Genomic DNA, 21,614 nt, shown 5'->3' with positions numbered 1-21,614 from the left:
AATTCCGCTACCTGCGCTCACCACTAGAGGGAGCACATTGAACTAGGATTCTAAAATTCTACCTGCGCTCACCACTAGAGGGAGCACATTGAACAAGGTTACTAAAATTCTGCTACCTGCGCTCACCACTAGAGGGAGCACATTGAACTAGGTTTCTAAAATTCTGTTAGCAGCGCTCACCACTAGAGGGAGCACATTGAACTAGGTTTCTAAAATTCTGCTACCTGCGCTCACCACTAGAGGGAGCACATTGAAGAACTAGGATTCTAAAATTCTGCTACCTGCGCTCACCACTAGAGGGAGCGCATTGAAGAATTAGTTGTACGGGATGAGCAAATGTGTACTCTGATATCATTCCAGTATCTGGTTGCTCAGATGTGCGGTGAGCATTAGCCGATACTCAAATTTGACACTCGAATCCCCACCACGCAAGTTTGCGCTTGTTACACAGCTAATAAGCATGTAGGGACTGCCTGTGAGTAACTGTAAAGCTGTAGCCATCTATTGTGATTGGCTGGCTGCATGACCTCATCACAGGTTATAAAAGGGATGCCGCCACGCTCCGCACACTCACGCCATTGCACCGCTCAGGAAAAGCTGGTGGAGGGAGAGCGTACTCGTCTAGGTCTGTGTGTGAACAGTATAGTGAATCCGAGGCCTGTAGGGCTGATACTGGGGCTGAAGCTGAGCCACCATGCTAACAGCCCTTCTAAGGGTTAATCTTTTGCTTTGCTCTTTGTATCAGATACATTCTGCATTTAGTCTAGGGACAGTTGCAGGAGCAGGGAGAGTGGCACAATACAGTCTCTAGGCAGGGATTAGGGCTTAACAGTGTTGCAAAATAAATAGCTGCCTCAGTTGACCTTTTTTTTTTTTTGTTGGGGCGGTTGGAAAAATTTGATTATGCTGTCATCCATAGAGCATGACGTGCTTTGCGGTACATTTTGGTGGTATATAGCGCTCCCACAAAAGTGTCTGATTTTTTTTTTTCTGGATTTAATTGCTCATCCTTAGAGTATTATGTGCTTAGTAGGTGACAAAGATAGAAGAATCCGGCAAGAGATCGGAGGAATATTGGAGCCAGACCAAGGTGATGCGACAGCAGAGGTGACGGGAGTCTGTAATCTGGAATCTTCCTCGCTGCGGTTCTTGCGCACTGCAGACGGAAGAGCCAGGATCCAGCAACTTGTGAGCGGACTGCGTGGCCTAGACTGGACGGAAGAGAGGAGGCGAGGGCTGTAGACATGCTAGAAGGCCCGCTATCCGCATGCTACCGAGAGTTGGAATCGCGGGGGTCATACAATCAGCAGCAGAGATGGGGGTCCATTGAAGAGTTTAGTACCTGTCGTCACATCTTGTTTGACCAGTGGCAGAAGAGACGGAAGCCTTGCCGAGAAGGCTACAAGAACTGACGGCTAGAATCAGGGTGACCAGGGTATCTCTGTATACAGGGAGCTCCCCCTAGTGGTGGCTGCAGACAGGATCTTATCATGTATCAGTATACAGGGAGCTCCCCCTAGTGGTGGCTGCAGACAGGATCTTATCATGTATCAGTATACAGGGAGCTCCCCCTAGTGGTGGCTGCAGACAGGAGCTTATCATGTATCTCTGTATACAGGGAGCTCCCCCTAGTGGTGACTGCAGACAGGATCTTATCATGTATCTCTGTATACAGGGAGCTCCCCCTAGTGGTGACTGCAGACAGGATCTTATCATGTATCTCTGTATACAGGGAGCTCCCCCTAGTGGTGGCTGCAGACAGGATCTTATCATGTATCTCTGTATACAGGGAGCTCCCCCTAGTGGTGGCTGCAGACTGGAGCTTATCATGTATCTCTGTATACAGGGAGCTCCCCCTAGTGGTGGCTGCAGACAGGAGCTTATCATGTATCTCTGTATACAGGGAGCTCCCCCTAGTGGTGACTGCAGACAGGATCTTATCATGTATCTCTGTATACAGGGAGCTCCCCCTAGTGGTGGCTGCAGACAGGAGCTTATCATGTATCTCTGTATACAGGGAGCTCCCCCTAGTGGTGGCTGCAGACAGGAGCTTATCATGTATCTCTGTATACAGGGAGCTCCCCCTAGTGGTGGCAGCAGACGGGATCTTATCATGTATCTCTGTATACAGGGAGCTCCCCCTAGTGGTGGCTGCAGACTGGATCTTATCATGTATCTCTGTATACAGGGAGCTCCCCCTAGTGGTGGCTGCAGACAGAATCTTATGATGTATCTCTGTATACAGGGAGCTCCCCCTAGTGGTGGCTGCTGACAGGATCTTATCATGTATCTCTGTATACAGGGAGCTCCCCCTAGTGGTGGCTGCTGACAGGATCTTATGATGTATCTCTGTATACAGGGAGCTCCCCCTAGTGGTGGCTGCAGACAGGATCTTATCATGTATCTCTGTATACAGAGAGCTCCCCCTACTGGTGACTGCAGACAGGATCTTATCATGTATCTCTGTATACAGGGAGCTCCCTCTAGTGGTGACTGCAGACAGGATCTTATCATGTATCTCTGTATACAGGGAGCTCCCCCTAGTGGTGGCCGCAGACAGGATCTTATCATGTATCTCTGTATACAGGGAGCTCCCCCTAGTGGTGACTGCAGACAGGATCTTATCATGTATCTCTGTATACAGGGAACTCCCCCTAGTGGTGACTGCAGACAGGATCTTATCATGTATCTCTGTATACAGGGAGCTCCCCCTAGTGGTGGCTGCAGACAGGATCTTATCATGTATCTCTGTATACAGGGAGCTCCCCCTAGTGGTGGCTGCAGACAGGATCTTATCATGTATCTCTGTATACAGGGAGCTCCCCCTAGTGGTGGCTGCAGACAGGATCTTATCATGTATCTCTGTATACAGGGAGCTCCCCCTAGTGGTGGCTGCAGACAGGATCTTATCATGTATCTCTGTATACAGGGAGCTCCCCCTAGTGGTGGCTGCAGACAGGATCTTATCATGTATCTCTGTATACAGGGAGCTCCCCCTAGTGGTGGCTGCAGACAGGATCTTATCATGTATCTCTGTATACAGGGAGCTCCCCCTAGTGGTGGCTGCAGACAGGATCTTATCATGTATCTCTGTATACAGGGAGCTCCCCCTAGTGGTGGCTGCAGACAGGATCTTATCATGTATCTCTGTATACAGGGAGCTCCCCCTAGTGGTGGCTGCAGACAGGATCTTATCATGTATCTCTGTATACAGGGAGCTCCCCCTAGTGGTGACTGCAGACAGGATCTTATCATGTATCTCTGTATACAGGGAGCTCCCCCTAGTGGTGGCTGCAGACAGGATCTTATCATGTATCTCTGTATACAGGGAGCTCCCCCTAGTGGTGGCTGCAGACAGGATCTTATCATGTATCTCTGTATACAGGGAGCTCCCCCTAGTGGTGACTGCAGACAGGATCTTATCATGTATCTCTGTATACAGGGAGCTCCCCCTAGTGGTGGCTGCAGACAGGATCTTATCATGTATCTCTGTATACAGGGAGCTCCCCCTAGTGGTGGCTGCAGACAGGATCTTATCATGTATCTCTGTATACAGGGAGCTCCCCCTAGTGGTGACTGCAGACAGGATCTTATCATGTATCTCTGTATACAGGGAGCTCCCCCTAGTGGTGGCTGCAGACAGGATCTTATCATGTATCTCTGTATACAGGGAGCTCCCCCTAGTGGTGGCTGCAGACAGGATCTTATCATGTATCTCTGTATACAGGGAGCTCCCCCTAGTGGTGGCTGCAGACAGGATCTTATCATGTATCTCTGTATACAGGGAGCTCCCCCTAGTGGTGGCTGCAGACAGGATCTTATCATGTATCTCTGTATACAGGGAGCTCCCCCTAGTGGTGGCTGCAGACAGGAGCTTATCATGTATCTCTGTATACAGGGAGCTCCCCCTAGTGGTGGCTGCAGACAGGATCTTATCATGTATCTCTGTATACAGGGAGCTCCCCCTAGTGGTGACTGCAGACAGGATCTTATCATGTATCTCTGTATACAGGGAGCTCCCCCTAGTGGTGGCTGCAGACAGGATCTTATCATGTATCTCTGTATACAGGGAGCTCCCCCTAGTGGTGGCTGCAGACAGGATCTTATCATGTATCTCTGTATACAGGGAGCTCCCCCTAGTGGTGACTGCAGACAGGATCTTATCATGTATCTCTGTATACAGGGAGCTCCCCCTAGTGGTGCCTGCAGACAGGATCTTATCATGTATCTCTGTATACAGGGAGCTCCCCCTAGTGGTGACTGTGCATCATAGAAAAAATAGGTTGGCGCACCACAATGATATCAAATAAATATATACTGGGGGTGCAAAACAATGGCTAATACGCAGAGCAGATAATAAACAAGAAAAAGAGAGCCATTATACTGTATGCACACCACCAGAAATTATAATGAATCAAACAAGCTTTATTGGTAACATATATAAAAACAATTAAAACCATATATACAAAACTCCCTTCATATACGTGTGCCCAACACTGCCCAATACACAATATTCATACATCAAATATGGCAGATAATCAAATAGTATACACATATAAATAATTACTGGCAAAAGCCGCCCTGTCCTGATCAGCAAAAGATATATCTGTTGATAGCAAAACTCTGTCAGGCTCCAGCTTACCCCCAGCAAATAGTCCTCCTGGTATGTAATGGGTAGGGCACAAGCAAATGCGGCCAAATAATTACCCCAAATAGGAAGAGGGAGCACGGTTGTCACCCGTCCTGAGCATAAGAGGGGAACATGCTGCAGCAGCTAGAAGGTGATCCAGACAGAAAGCTCACAGAATATGGAGAAAATGTAGCAAGAACTGGGCAGCCAGCAAGTGAAGGGCAATGGAGGGAGAGCCCAACGCGTATCGCTGTTCAAGACAGCTTCGTCAGGGGAAGTGAGCTCTCCAAGCACCAACAGCGCTTGTATATACCTGATCTAATGAAGCAGATCGCAGTCTGGTGTGCAGGAAATCAGGAACCATGGCATCAGAGGCTGTAGTAAGAGGATATTGCACTGACCCCTGGTGGATGAACAGCGCATGTGCCGGCCTGCCAGAACGAGGAATCGCACAGGAAAAAAAAACAAAAAAAAAAACAAACAAAAAAAAAAAACACCAGAGCAAAGGAAGACAAATAAATAGGAAATGCTAAAGCGCACGCGCGGCTCCCGGGAGCGGGCGATGTGACAATCAAACATGCTCGACTGTCACAGTGCCACAGAGAACCCACTGAGAAATGAAAAGATAAATTGTTTGTGCACATATGTAAGAAGAGGAAAAAAAGGTTAAGTCCTATTGCTATAAGTCCTGTTGTCGCAGGGAGCTCCCCCTAGTGGTGACTGCAGACAGGATCTTATCATGTATCTCTGTATACAGGGAGCTCCCCCTAGTGGTGACTGCAGTCAGGATCTTATCATGTATCTCTGTATACAGGGAGCTCCCCCTAGTGGTGACTGCAGTCAGGATCTTATCATGTATCTCTGTATACAGGGAGCTCCCCCTAGTGGTGGCTGTTGACAGGATCTTATGATGTATCTCTGTATACAGGGAGCTCCCCCTAGTGGTGGCTGCTGACAGGATCTTATCATGTATCTCTGTATACAGGGAGCTCCCCCTAGTGGTGACTGCAGACAGGATCTTATCATGTATCTCTGTATACAGGGAGCTCCCCCTAGTGGTGACTGCAGACAGGATCTTATCATGTATCTCTGTATACAGGGAGCTCCCCCTAGTGGTGGCTGCAGACAGGATCTTATCATGTATCTCTGTATACAGGGAGCTCCCCCTAGTGGTGACTGCAGACAGGATCTTATCATGTATCTCTGTATACAGGGAGCTCCCCCTAGTGGTGACTGCAGACAGGATCTTATCATGTATCTCTGTATACAGGGAGCTCCCCCTAGTGGTGGCTGCAGACAGGATCTTATCATGTATCTCTGTATACAGGGAGCTCCCCCTAGTGGTGACTGCAGACAGGATCTTATCATGTATCTCTGTATACAGGGAGCTCCCCCTAGTGGTGCTGCAGACTGGATCTTATCATGTATCTCTGTATACAGGGAGCTCCCCCTAGTGGTGCTGCAGACTGGATCTTATCATGTATCTCTGTATACAGGGAGCTCCCCCTAGTGGTGGCTGCAGACAGAATCTTATGATGTATCTCTGTATACAGGGAGCTCCCCCTAGTGGTGGCTGCTGACAGGATCTTATCATGTATCTCTGTATACAGGAAGCTCCCCCTAGTGGTGGCTGCAGACTGGATCTTATCATGTATCTCTGTATACAGGAAGCTCCCCCTAGTGGTGACTGCAGACAGGATCTTATCATGTATCTCTGTATACAGGGAGCTCTCCCTAGTGGTGGCTGCAGACAGGATCTTATCATGTATCTCTGTATACAGGGAGCTCCCCCTAGTGGTGGCTGCAGACTGGATCTTATCATGTATCTCTGTATACAGGGAGCTCCCCCTAGTGGTGGCTGCAGACAGAATCTTATGATGTATCTCTGTATACAGGGAGCTCCCCCTAGTGGTGGCTGCTGACAGGATCTTATGATGTATCTCTGTATACAGGGAGCTCCCCCTACTGGTGACTGCAGACGGGATCTTATCATGTATCTCTGTATACAGGGAGCTCCCCCTACTGGTGACTGCAGACGGGATCTTATCATGTATCTCTGTATACAGGGAGCTCCCCCTAGTGGTGCTGCAGACTGGATCTTATCATGTATCTCTGTATACAGGGAGCTCCCCCTAGTGGTGGCTGCAGACAGAATCTTATGATGTATCTCTGTATACAGGGAGCTCCCCCTAGTGGTGGCTGCTGACAGGATCTTATCATGTATCTCTGTATACAGGAAGCTCCCCCTAGTGGTGACTGCAGACAGGATCTTATCATGTATCTCTGTATACAGGGAGCTCTCCCTAGTGGTGGCTGCAGACAGGATCTTATCATGTATCTCTGTATACAGGGAGCTCCCCCTAGTGGTGGCTGCAGACTGGATCTTATCATGTATCTCTGTATACAGGGAGCTCCCCCTAGTGGTGGCTGCAGACAGAATCTTATGATGTATCTCTGTATACAGGGAGCTCCCCCTAGTGGTGACTGCAGACAGGATCTTATCATGTATCTCTGTATACAGGGAGCTCCCCCTAGTGGTGGCTGCTGACAGGATCTTATCATGTATCTCTGTATACAGGGAGCTCCCCCTAGTGGTGTCTGCTGACAGGATCTTATGATGTATCTCTGTATACAGGGAGCTCCCCCTACTGGTGACTGCAGACGGGATCTTATCATGTATCTCTGTATACAGGGAGCTCCCCCTACTGGTGACTGCAGACGGGATCTTATCATGTATCTCTGTATACAGGGAGCTCCCCCTAGTGGTGCTGCAGACTGGATCTTATCATGTATCTCTGTATACAGGGAGCTCCCCCTAGTGGTGGCTGCAGACAGAATCTTATGATGTATCTCTGTATACAGGGAGCTCCCCCTAGTGGTGGCTGCAGACTGGATCTTATCATGTATCTCTGTATACAGGAAGCTCCCCCTAGTGGTGACTGCAGACAGGATCTTATCATGTATCTCTGTATACAGGGAGCTCTCCCTAGTGGTGGCTGCAGACAGGATCTTATCATGTATCTCTGTATACAGGGAGCTCCCCCTAGTGGTGGCTGCAGACTGGATCTTATCATGTATCTCTGTATACAGGGAGCTCCCCCTAGTGGTGGCTGCAGACAGAATCTTATGATGTATCTCTGTATACAGGGAGCTCCCCCTAGTGGTGGCTGCAGACAGGATCTTATGATGTATCTCTGTATACAGGGAGCTCCCCCTACTGGTGACTGCAGACGGGATCTTATCATGTATCTCTGTATACAGGGAGCTCCCCCTACTGGTGACTGCAGACGGGATCTTATCATGTATCTCTGTATACAGGGAGCTCCCCCTAGTGGTGGCTGCAGACGGGATCTTATCATGTATCTCTGTATACAGGGAGCTCCCCCTAGTGGTGGCTGCAGACAGGATCTTATCATGTATCTCTGTATACAGAGAGCTCCCCCTACTGGTGACTGCAGACGGGATCTTATCATGTATCTCTGTATACAGGGAGCTCCCCCTACTGGTGACTGCAGACGGGATCTTATCATGTATCTCTGTATACAGGGAGCTCCCCCTACTGGTGACTGCAGACGGGATCTTATCATGTATCTCTGTATACAGGGAGCTCCCCCTAGTGGTGGCTGCAGACGGGATCTTATCATGTATCTCTGTATACAGGGAGCTCCCCCTAGTGGTGGCTGCAGACAGGATCTTATCATGTATCTCTGTATACAGAGAGCTCCCCCTACTGGTGACTGCAGACGGGATCTTATCATGTATCTCTGTATACAGGGAGCTCCCCCTAGTGGTGGCTGCAGACGGGATCTTATCATGTATCTCTGTATACAGGGAGCTCCCCCTAGTGGAGGCTGCAGACAGGATCTTATCATGTATCTCTGTATACAGGGAGCTCCCCCTAGTGGTGGCTGCAGACAGGATCTTATCATGTATCTCTGTATACAGGGAGCTCCCCCTAGTGGTGGCTGCAGACAGGATCTTATCATGTATCTCTGTATACAGGGAGCTCCCCCTAGTGGTGGCTGCAGACAGGATCTTATCATATATCTCTGTATACAGGGAGCTCCCCCTAGTGGTGGCTGCAGACTGGATCTTATCATGTATCTCTGTATACAGGGAGCTCCCCCTAGTGGTGGCTGCAGACAGAATCTTATGATGTATCTCTGTATACAGGGAGCTCCCCCTAGTGGTGGCTGCAGACAGGATCTTATCATGTATCTCTGTATACAGGGAGCTCCCCCTAGTGGTGGCTGCTGACAGGATCTTATGATGTATCTCTGTATACAGGGAGCTCCCCCTAGTGGTGGCTGCAGACAGGATCTTATCATGTATCTCTGTATACAGAGAGCTCCCCCTACTGGTGACTGCAGACAGGATCTTATCATGTATCTCTGTATACAGGGAGCTCCCCCTAGTGGTGGCTGCAGACAGGATCTTATCATATATCTCTGTATACAGGGAGCTCCCCCTAGTGGTGGCTGCAGACTGGATCTTATCATGTATCTCTGTATACAGGGAGCTCCCCCTAGTGGTGGCTGCAGACAGAATCTTATGATGTATCTCTGTATACAGGGAGCTCCCCCTAGTGGTGGCTGCAGACAGGATCTTATCATGTATCTCTGTATACAGGGAGCTCCCCCTAGTGGTGGCTGCTGACAGGATCTTATGATGTATCTCTGTATACAGGGAGCTCCCCCTAGTGGTGGCTGCAGACAGGATCTTATCATGTATCTCTGTATACAGAGAGCTCCCCCTACTGGTGACTGCAGACAGGATCTTATCATGTATCTCTGTATACAGGGAGCTCCCCCTAGTGGTGGCTGCAGACAGAATCTTATGATGTATCTCTGTATACAGGGAGCTCCCCCTAGTGGTGGCTGCAGACAGGATCTTATCATGTATCTCTGTATACAGAGAGCTCCCCCTACTGGTGACTGCAGACAGGATCTTATCATGTATCTCTGTATACAGGGAGCTCCCCCTAGTGGTGGCTGCAGACGGGATCTTATCATGTATCTCTGTATACAGGGAGCTCCCCCTAGTGGTGCCTGCAGACAGGATCTTATCATGTATCTCTGTATACAGGGAGCTCCCCCTAGTGGTGACTGCAGCCAGGATCTTATCATGTATCTCTGTATACAGGGAGCTCCCCCTAGTGGTGCTGTTTGGGGACACTTGTGAGTATTGTGTGTTGTATAAAGGGTCTTCAGCTTCCGTTGTGCGCGCTTTCTATTACATAGTCTTATAATATACTGTAGCAGGTGCAGGAAAATTCAATATTTCTATCGGTGACATTCCCACGAACTGAGGACCAGGGATTTTGAAAAAGAAAGGCGTAGGCTCATTTCCTACGACCTTCATTGCACAACCCTAGCCGAATACTATAGGCAGAACAGAATACCCAGGGGCCTTAGGTGCAACTTGCACCCCACTTTATTCTCGGATATTCCGGAATACTGTGAAAAATTTAAGAAGATTCTTAACAAGTGTTCTTTAGATATTATTATACTAACAATAGAGTTCCTCCAGAAAGCAATTATAGAAACCAAACAGAATATTCAGAATATAGAGACATAACTTTCATCAACTCTGTCCTCAACGGAGTGGTCTACTTTGAAAACAAAGACAGAGAAAACCTTGGCAGAGCATCAGAGGGTCCTACAGGAACGCAAGAGAGCCAAATTCCAACGTGACACCGAAGATTATTCCAACAACAGGATCTACAAATGGACCGACTCCTCTACCTCCACCAGGCGCCAATCACGCTATCCGCGCAGAGATGGATACTACAGCTCCGGCAGCGACTCCTCAACCAACTCCAATTTCAACCGGCGACGTTTTTTATCCAAGGGACGGAGGGGAGGGTATCACGAAGGAGACCCACAAGGAGAGCAAGGCGAAAGAATGACAACAAGATCTCAGGTGAGACCACCAACCTAGTAATTAACATATCAGATCATCTTCTTTCCCCCACAGAATTCGCGGTTCTCCAAAAGGGACTCTCATTCTGTCCCACACCAAATTGGGACGCTTTGCAATTGAAAAAGGATTTGGAAAACTTCTACCGGACGATTAGACTAAAAACTCATTTTGGCCTGCTTACGGACAATTTGCATACCCCGGTACCTACAAGGGGAGATGACATACCATCAGCGCTATCAATCACTACCCTTGGACTTCGTAACCGAAGCAATTTTTGTCCACCGAGAACCTATCACGCGGCCGAAACATTTATCTCCTTGGTAGATAAAGAAATCGATTCTCTTATTCACCAGCAACGCCTTGGTTTTTTTCCTCTGCACTCTAACCTCTCTACCACTGAAAAACAAGCTCTGTCCTCTCTTCACACTAACAACTCAATTGTAGTTAAACCGGCAGACAAAGGGGGAGCGATTGTGGTAATGAATCGTACACAGTATATTGGCGAAGTGTATCGCCAACTGGCGGATACCAACACCTACGGTATCATACCTAGAGATCCGGTGATAGCCATTAGTCGCAAAATCCAAAATGTGATTGACACATATCTAGTCAAACACACTATTGATAATAAGACAGCGACCTTTCTGGTTAATCCCCACCCGATAACACCTGTATTTTACGTGTTACCAAAAATCCACAAATCCCTACTAAATCCACCTGGTCGCCCCATTGTGGCTTCCACAGACTCTGTCCTGTCCCCTTTGTCTATCTTCTTGGAGAGGATCGTGACACCCATGGTCAAAACTACCCAATCTTTTCTCCTCGACACCGGTCACTTTTTGGACATTATCAAACAACTGGGCACAGTACCATCTCACAGTACCCTTGTTACACTTGATGTGAATAGCCTCTATACGGCTATTCAACACACAAAAGGTATCGAGGCCACTAAACTACTGTTACACCAATCCACAATACCAGATGATGCTATCCAATTTTGCCTAGACCTACTTACCTTAGTGCTATATGAGAACTATTTTTTGTTTGAGGACACCTTTTACATCCAGAAGTGCGGGACTGCGATGGGTTCGAATGTAGCGCCAGCTTATGCAAATGCATTCATGAACCACTTTGAGACAACCCATGTATTTACCAACGAACTCTATTTACAACACGCATTATGTTATCACCGCTACATTGATGACATCTTTCTTATCTGGACAGGCCCCCCTAACACATTAGTGGCCTTTCACTCCTATCTGAATTCCATCCTCCCAGAGCTCCAGTTCACCATCCATTACAACACTGATTCGGTGCCCTTCCTAGATACTACTGTCATTAAGGGCCCCTTCACACTGTGCAATCAAAGTCTGAACGAGCGTTCGATTTGTGACGTTTATCCGTCCTCGTTCCGAGGTTGCAAAGTGTGACATGGCGTTACGATTTGCGACGCAGCCCAGCATCGTACGATGTGAAAGAAAGAGCAGAACTTTCTTTCGTCGTAAATGTCTCGCTGTGGCGGTCGAAATCGTAGTATGTGACGGCGGTCATACGAGCTCGTAATGCGACTACGTGGGTTGGGCTTCCGCATACCTGTCTCCTGATTGGGCGTGACGTTTTAGCACGCCCATGCTGGTAATACGTCACGCTCGGAGTCGTAGGACTATGGCGGTGTGAAGGGTAGCGTACGATTGCGACGCGTGACGTTCACATCGCAACTACGTCAGAAAAAGCGTTAACATCGTAGAGTGTGACCGCTGGCTACGAGCTCGTACTGCGATGTCGAATATGACGCAAATGCGTCGTAATCGTAGCAGAATCGACCAGTGTGAAGGGGCCCTAAGAATACCAATGGAGATCTCTCTACAGATATGTACTGTAAACCCACCGACTGCAACAGCCTCCTGCACTATACTAGCTGCCACCCCCGCTCACTTAAAAACAGCTTACCACGCTCCCAACTCAACAGAGTAGCTCGCATTGTCTCTGATCCCACCAAACTCAACGATAGATTGGACACTATGTCATGTAAATTTCAAGCACGATGCTATCCCTCCAAACTTCTCACCGATGAGAAAGCACGCATTCTGTCACCTCCACCTCCTCGGCCCCCGAGAAATACAATGGAGAGGGTCCCATTCGTTCATAGATTCCATCCATTGGTTCCTAAAGTCCATTCGATCATCAAGAGGCACTGGCCACTTTTAGCCAGAGCGTATCCGAACGTACCTTCCTTCAAAGAACCAGCCCTGATGTGTAATAAGAGACCACCCAATATCAAGGATCAACTTGTGAGAGCAGATATTGGCAGTAAGCGACCTGTCACCACACAGAGACTACTGAGCACTCAACGCAATGGCACCTTTCCATGCCTTAATTGTGCATCATGTTCGAATGTGATTAAGTCCAGCACCATAACTCACCCTAGAACTGGCAAAACTTATCCAGTACGCGGCTTCCATACCTGTGATTCAAATTTTGTCGTATACTTAATCAAATGTCCGTGTGGTCTCCTCTATATAGGGGAGACTACCCAACACATAAAAGACAGAATCTCCAGTCACAAATCCACCATCAGGTGTGGCAAGAACTGGTTGCCTTTACCGGATCATTTCACCAAATTTAAACACACTGTGGCACAGCTTAAATTTCAGGTAATTGAAAAAGTCCCCCGCCCTAGGAGAGGGGGTGACCATGTGAAATTGCTCAGAGCACGTGAAACTTTCTGGATCTATAAGCTGGATACCCTGGCCCCCAAAGGATTGAACAGGGAAATTGATTGGTTAATATGAGCCCTTGTTAACAACTTAATAACTACATTTTCTTTTCACAGATTCGCTAAAACATGAGCCCGGGTTATTAACCTAACTACTTTATTCTCTTTCTACAGACCCGTTAAAATATTACCCCGTAGGACTCAGTATACTTAGGTGGGTGAGTTGCCCCAGGTCCCCTGATCTGCTCTGCCCCAGGTTTTACGTTTCCTTTTTTGGTTCTCATTTTCTTATTTTCCTATTTTTTACATCCATATATTATATTTTATTTAATTCCCCCTGGTATCCTGTGAATGTAATTTAGTGTACACCATATAACACGTAGACATCGGTATCAGTGCTCACACCGACTTTTGCGACCTCTGTCCGGTCCCCAGATCACCAGATACCTTACACAGCGCTCTTATCACAGCGCTTAGTTACAAGGTTGCTACAACTAGCCCCTGACATGCGCACTCTGCCCTGGTCCCAGGTTTCCGCCCTGATCTTAGCCACTGACAAGCGCTGAGTTACAAGATTTCCACAATATGCTCCAGACATGCGCATTCAGGCTACACACAGTGGCGCTACGTCACTTCCGGTTTGCGCCGTCCACTTCCGGTACGGCGCTATTAAACCAGCACACACGGTCCCTACAACTCACCCATACCTCCCAACTTTTGAAGATGGGAAAGAGGGACAAAGTTTGCGGCGCGCTTTGCGCGCCGCGGCAAATTTTAGGCCACGCCTCTGACCACACCCATTCATAATTAGTCACACCCATATCCACATCCCAACCACACCCATTTAGCACTGCCGATCACACTGTTTCATATACAATAATTATAAACAAAAAAATATGGCCACACAGTGCCCCATACTGTATAATGGCCACACATGATGCTCCATACTGTACGATGACCACACATGACGCTCCATAATATATAATGAACACACATGACGCTCCATACTGTATAATGAACACACATGATGCTCCATACTGTATGACCGCACATGATGCTCCATAGTGTATAATGACCGCACATGATGCTCCATAGTGTATAATGACCGCACATGATGCTCCATACTGTATAATGACCGCACATGATGCTCCATAGTGTATAATGACCGCACATGATGCTCCATAGTGTATAATGACCGCACATGATGTTCCATACTGTATGACCGCACATGATGCTCCATAGTGTATAATGACCGCACATGATGCTCCATACTGTATAATGACTGCACATGATGCTCCATACTGTATAATGACCGCACATGATGCTCCATACTGTATGACCGCAAATGATGCTCCATACTGTATAATGACCGCACATGATGCTCCAGACTGTATAATGACCGCACATGATGCTCCATACTGTATAATGACCGCACATGATGCTCCATACTGTATGACCGCAAATGATGCTCCATACTGTATAATGACCGCACATGATGCTCCATATTGTATAATGACCACACATGATGCTCCATACTGTATAATGACCGCACATGATGCTCAATACTGTATAATGACTGCACATGGTGCTCCATACTGTATACTGGCTGCACATGATGCTCCATACTGTATAATGACCGCACATGATGCTCCATACTGTATAATGACCGCACATGATGCTCCATACTGTATAATGACTGCACATGATGCTCCATACTGTATACTGGCTGCACATGATGCTCCATACTGTATAATGGCCACACATGATGTTCCATACTGTATAATGACTGCACATGATGCTCCATACTGTATAATGACCGCACATGATGCTCCATACTGTATAATGGCCACACATGATGCTCCATACTGTATAATGACCGCACATGATGCTCCATACTGTATAATGACCGCACATGATGCTCCATACTGTATAATGGCCGCACATGATGCTCCATACTGTCTAATGACCGCACATGATGCTCCATACTGTATAATGACCGCACATGATGCTCCATATTGTATAATGACCGCACATGATGCTCCATACTGTCTAATGGCCGCACATGATGCTCCATACTGTCTAATGACCGCACATGATGCTCCAGACTGTATAATGACCGCACATGATGCTCCATACTGTATAATGACCGCACATGATGCTCCATACTGTATAATGACCGCACATGATGCTCCATATTGTATAATGACCACACATGATGCTCCATACTGTATAATGACATACAGGCACGCAGCTCACACACAGGCACGCAGCTCACACACGCACGCAGCTCACAAACACATGCAGCTTTGACACAAATGCATCACACACGCAGCCATCACACACACACGCAGCCATCACACATACACACGCAGCCATCACACACACACACACACGCAGCCATCACACACACACACACACGCAGCCATCACACACACACACACGCAGCCATCACACACACACGCAGCCATCACACACACACGCAGCCATCACACACACACGCAGCCATCACACACACACACGCAGCCATCACACACACACACGCAGCCATCACACACACACACGCAGCCATCACACACACGCAGCCATCACACACACACACACACAGCCATCACACACACGCAGCCATCACACACACACACACACGCAGCCATCACACACACACGCAGCCATCACACACACACACGCGTGCAGCCATCACACACGCAGCCATCACACACGCAGCCATCACACACGCAGCCATCACACACGCAGCCATCACACACACACAGCCATCACACACACACAGCCATCACACACACACAGCCATCACACACACACACGCAGCCATCACACACACACACGCAGCCATCACACACACACACACGCAGCCATCACACACACACAGCCATCACACACACACACCCAGCCATCACACACACACACGCAGCCATCACACACACACACACACGCAGCCATCACACACACACACACGCAGCCATCACACACACACACACGCAGCCATCACACACACACACGCAGCCATCACACACACACAGCCATCACACACACACCCAGCCATCACACACACACACGCAGCCATCACACACACACACACACACACGCAGCCATCACACACACACGCAGCCATCACACACACACACGCAGCCATTACACACATCACACACACACAATCTCCTCTGTGATGCAGGGGCGGCTGATGTCCATGTGCAGCTCTCTGCTGAAGTCTTCAGTCTCCTGCTCACAGCTCTGCACTATCCCGGCACCTCCCCCGTCTCTCCTTCTCTGCCGGGATAGCAGCTAAGAGCAGAAGCCGGAGCTCCGTGCACACACAGCCAGAGGTAGTGAATCGCTGACCTTTCTTCTTGATTGCTGCAGGCTCTCTCCTTCAGCGTGGCAGCGCCGCACAGGGGGCGGGAGGGGGGGGGTGTTGCGCGGGCGGTCAGGAGGCAGCTTTTATTAAAAAAAAAAAAAAAACAGGCTGGCTCTCTCTACGTCCCGGAAGTGGGCGGGGCTTCACCGGCGGCCGCAAATTCGGGATTTTAAATGCCCGAAGCGGGACAGCGGGACCCCGGTGCCAAAGCGGGACTGTCCCGCTGAAATCGGGACGGTTGGGAGGTATGACTCACCTGACACACGCTGACACTGAGCACAGCGCGGGAGCGCCGCTCTCCATCCTGATTCTCAAGGTAAACGCCAGTACTGTGGGTTTCCACTTCTATTTCTCACAATGGGCATCCATATGAATATGTATTATTTACTTCCCAATAGGTCCATACCCTTTACAAGGGGAACCTCTGTTTACATACCTGTCCATTAGCATACCAGTGTATTACTGAAAGGTAAACATACAACATTATGGGCACTGTTATGATTTTCACTGGCTAACCCTTGTTCACTATTCTCTGTAGAATCTACTGCACCATTGGGACTTATCCCTCCTCACACACTATCTTCTATTGGAATAAGGTAAACCCTCTGTGCCATGATCTCTGACAGTAATGTCTCTTCTGTATTATGCTATACTAATGTGACCGATGTCCATGTGTGTTGCCTATTATGTACCTGGATTTATCCTCCTCCCTACCATCTCGACCTATCATGTTATGCTCTGTAATGCCATGTTTTACCAGTGCAATGTTATGACTCCACATATACATTATGTTGTTGTGTTATGTTGCTATGTTTGTTCTTACTCACTCTACCGTCCCTACTTACAGGATACATGAGATTCTCTTCACCCTACTCAGACTCTCAATCCTTGATTCCTCACCTTCCTGGACTCCCTCCAATGTCCCGATCGGTGGACCTATTCAGTGTTTTGCTACTCTGCTACTCTCCTATCTTTTACCTAGGATTTTATTTTTTGTTTCTTTATAATCTACCATTGGATGTATGCTATTTATTTATTTTTGTTTGTTTATGTATTTTCTTCACAGCGATAACGTGATAAAGGCTCAGGTTGAGCCGAAACGTTGTTAATCGCATATGCTGTAATATTCTGTTACGCTCCCATCAGGTTGAATAAACTGTTAAAAAAATTTTTCACATATCCAAAGAGAGTGCGGTGAATTTGATTAATTGCTAATTCAGGGCCTCCAGGTCCATTACACCAGCACCTCGTTCCATTAGGCCGAGTGCACGCCAAATAACCCCCCTCTATTCCCACTACTGACCACAAGAGGTCACTATACAGCCACACATCTGCGGACTCTTTAGCCGATGTAAACATGGCCGCCCGAGCACTTCCTGTTTCTGCGCAGCTACTTCCGGTTCCTCTGGAGGCGGTGAGCCCTGTGTTCCGGGAGGAGAAGCTGCAGCCACAATGTTGCAGTTCATAGTAAGTTACAAGGACGGAGGACAGGACGGGGGGCGCAGAGATTGGGGGCAGGGGCAGCTTAATGTCCCTTATACATAGGACCTACATGTCCCCTCTCTGAGTATTGGGGGCGTTAGTCTCGGGATACTTAAAGGAAAGTTCCATTTTGAAAAACAAAAGTTAGCTGCTGGGGGGTTGTGTTATAGTGAGGCCTGTGTAAAAGTATTAACCCCTTCAGTGTGAGGCGAAGTGTTTTATAAGCATGCTGGTACTTGTAGTTCCTCCATGTTTGACGGTTGCTCTACAGCCTGAGGGCCCCTGCAAACAGCCCGGCCGACGAGCTGCGGCCTTTATCATTAGCGGTTCGGGGTCCGGACGACTTTATCTCTCGCTTTTGTTAAAAACATAACGGAGCATCTGTGTCAAAGTGATTATTATTATTTTTCTCAATAATTTTATTTTTATTTTTTCTGATTATTTTTCGGTGTTCACCATTGGGGATAATTATACGGTTCGGTCAGATCGTTCTCTATGTGGTGATACCAAGTATGTCATTTTAACTTTTACTGTTCAGGCAAAAATCTGTATTAAAAAAAAAAAAAAAAAAAAAAACCTGAATAAATCTACATATACTTATTCTTTCTTTCATATAAAAAGGTCTCAGGAAAACTTGTATGTGCATAAAAAATAATTACATACATATACTTTTTTCCTTAGGCGTATGTGTGTGTGTGTGTATATATATATATATATATATATATATATATATATATATATATATATATATATATATATATATATATATATTTATATTTATATTTTTATTTATATTTTTTTCTATTTGAAAAAAGAAGTTTATAAACAAAAAAATAAATAGAAATTTTTTTTTTTTAACTGCGCATCTGTATGTAAAAATATATTATATATATATATATATATATATATATATATATATATATATATATATATATATATATCAGTACAGACACGCACACATATACACTTACATTTTTTTTTTTATTTTATGTATATTTTTTCCCTCATCCCTTTATACTCTTTCCAGGAATGTAAATAAAATGTAAAAATTAAAATTACATATTTGGTGTATGTATGTATGTATGTATGTATATATATATATATATATATATATATATATATATATATATATATATATATATATATATATATATATATATATACATACATGATGATGGACGTCCTTACTTTCCCCCCCATTTCCAACCTCATAGATTCTGCTGTCTTGATTGATGACATTTAAAGGGTTAATCTGCTGCAATCAGAGCATGCGAGAAGCGCAATGGACCCGGGCATTGTGACATCCCTGACACCAGTGCCGGCGCTGACCTTGTTTGCATCTCATTTTTTTTTCTTTTTCATTGATCCGCACAGGAGCTGCGTACACAGAACAATTTGTGTAAATATACATGAAGCTGCTTCCTCGCCGTGTGTGTGATGGTGACCGTTGTGTTCTGTTGTTTTGTTTTTGGCAGTTGGGATTCGCGTTCGGAAACGTGGTGGGGATGTACTTGGCACAGAACTATGAGGTGAGTGCTGCGGAGCGCGGCGCACGGGGCGGTGGAAAAGAGGAACAACCACAGAATAACCCCTTCACCCCTGGGCGATTTTCTGTTTTTGCTTTTCTGTTTTTCGCTCCCCTCCTTCCCAGAGCCAGAACGTCTTTACTTTTCTATCAATATGGCCATATGAGGTCTTATTTTTTGCGGGACAAGTTGTACTTTTGAACGACACCATTGGTGTTAACATACTGGGTACAAGAAAACAGGAAAACAAATTCAAGTGCGGTGAAATAACAAAAAAAAGTGCAATTCCAGTTATTTTTATTTATTTTTTTTTGCCATGTTTACGAAATGCTAAAACTGACCGGCCATTATGATTCTCCAGGTCATTAGGAGTTCATAGACACCAAACATGTCTAGGTTCTTTTTTATCTAAGTGGTGAAAAAAAATTCCAAAATTTGTTAAAAAAAAGCGCCATTTTCCGATACCTGTAGCGTCTCCCTTTTTTGTGATCTGGTGTCAGTTGAGGGCTTATTTTTTGCGCGCCGAGCTGACTTTTTTAATGATACCACATTAGTGTAGATACGTTTTTTTGATTGTTCATTATTGCATTTTATTGCCAAGTAGCAGCAACCAAAAAAAAATCATATTTCTAGCGTTTTGAGTTTTTTTCTCGTTACGCCGTTTAGCGTTAATTCTTTTTTTATATTGATAGATCGGGCGATTCTGAATGCGGTGATACCAAATATGTGTATTCTTTTTTTTTTTTCTGTTTTTAATTGCTTTATTTTGAATGGGGCGAAATGGGGGGGATTTGGTGGTTTCAACTTTTATTTTCTATTTTTTTTTTTTTTTTTGTAGTTTTTGCATGCTTCAATATTCTCCATGGCAGACTAGAAGCTGCAGTTGTCTGATCGGCTCTGCTACATACAGGCGACAATCAGATCGCCTGTATGTAGCAGAAATGCTCACTTGTTATGAGCGCCAAACACTGGGCGGCGCTCATAGCAATCCGGCAGTGAAAACCAAAGGGGTCTGCTCCAGACCTCTGGTTGTCATGCCAACCCATCGGTGACCCGCGATCATGTGACGGGGTCACCGATGGGTGGGATTGGTGACGCGCTTTCAGTAAGCGTGAGTTATATGCAGCTGTCAGAGATTGACAGTGGCATTTAACATGTTAACAGCCACGGGTGGATCACGATTCCACCCGCGGCTGTTAGAGGCACATGTCAGCTGTTCAAATCAGCTGACATGTGCCGTAAAATATGTGCCGGAGCCCACATCAAAGAGGAAGACCCAACATGCGCAACAGCAACGTGTATGAGACGGTAACAAATCTCATCTGCACACTGCAAAAAGAGGAAAGTAATTTTTTGTGGGAACTGATTAAGACTCTGCTCCAAATAACCCAGACTCCGCTTGGCCCTTTTTCTTTTTTGTCTGGTCCGTCATAGACCCTCCCCCTTAATCCACTTTCCTCATGAGCCCATCTTATATCCTCCTCCTCCTCTAGGTGCCCGATATCGGAAAAAAAGTTGAAAACTTCAAAAAGGATTTGGAAGCCAAGAAGAAACCTCCGAGCGAGTGACAACCGGTCGCCGTGACGCCCGCCCTCCTCTGTGTAGTAGCCGCGGTGTGTATATATATATCTCTATATCTGTGCGCTGGAGCGGACCACCAGCCACGAGGATTGAGCTCGGACCCCAGGCTCTGGACACCTGGACCTGTCACCCGTGGGAAGATTCCTTCCTCCTGATGGTTTCCATTCTCCCGGACGGCTGGAGAAACTCCAGACTGCACCACGGGGTTAATCCGGTCACTGACGCTTTTAGGTTTTGAAGGGTTTAATAAAAACATGTTTATTCTACTATGGAAATATTTTGGCTGCTGGTAATGTGGCTCTCGGGGGCCCTCAGGGGCGATAAGTCTGACATTCACTATTCTTTAAAAAAAGAAGAAACGTTTTCAAAACTTTTTAGAATTGTCCC

The 21,614-nt window shown here is 46.7% G+C and overlaps 1 protein-coding gene across 1 annotated transcript; it reads left to right on the top strand.

Annotated features, from left to right (window-relative positions):
* The first annotated feature begins 18,004 nt into the window (after window positions 1-18,004).
* On the top strand, window positions 18,005-21,502 carry STMP1 (short transmembrane mitochondrial protein 1). Its single transcript, XM_077266763.1, has 3 exons — window positions 18,005-18,105; window positions 19,596-19,649; window positions 21,140-21,502. Exons 1-3 carry the CDS (start codon window positions 18,091-18,093, stop codon window positions 21,212-21,214), a joined length of 144 nt encoding a protein of 47 aa, XP_077122878.1. The 5' UTR covers window positions 18,005-18,090; the 3' UTR covers window positions 21,215-21,502.
* Window positions 21,503-21,614: the final 112 nt, after the last annotated feature.

The sequence above is a fragment of the Ranitomeya variabilis genome, chromosome 5 (genome assembly GCF_051348905.1).
Source record: "Ranitomeya variabilis isolate aRanVar5 chromosome 5, aRanVar5.hap1, whole genome shotgun sequence".
NCBI lineage: Eukaryota > Metazoa > Chordata > Amphibia > Anura > Dendrobatidae > Ranitomeya > Ranitomeya variabilis.
Note: the sequence above shows the minus strand (reverse complement) of the source record. Positions and strands in the feature narration are given on the sequence as shown.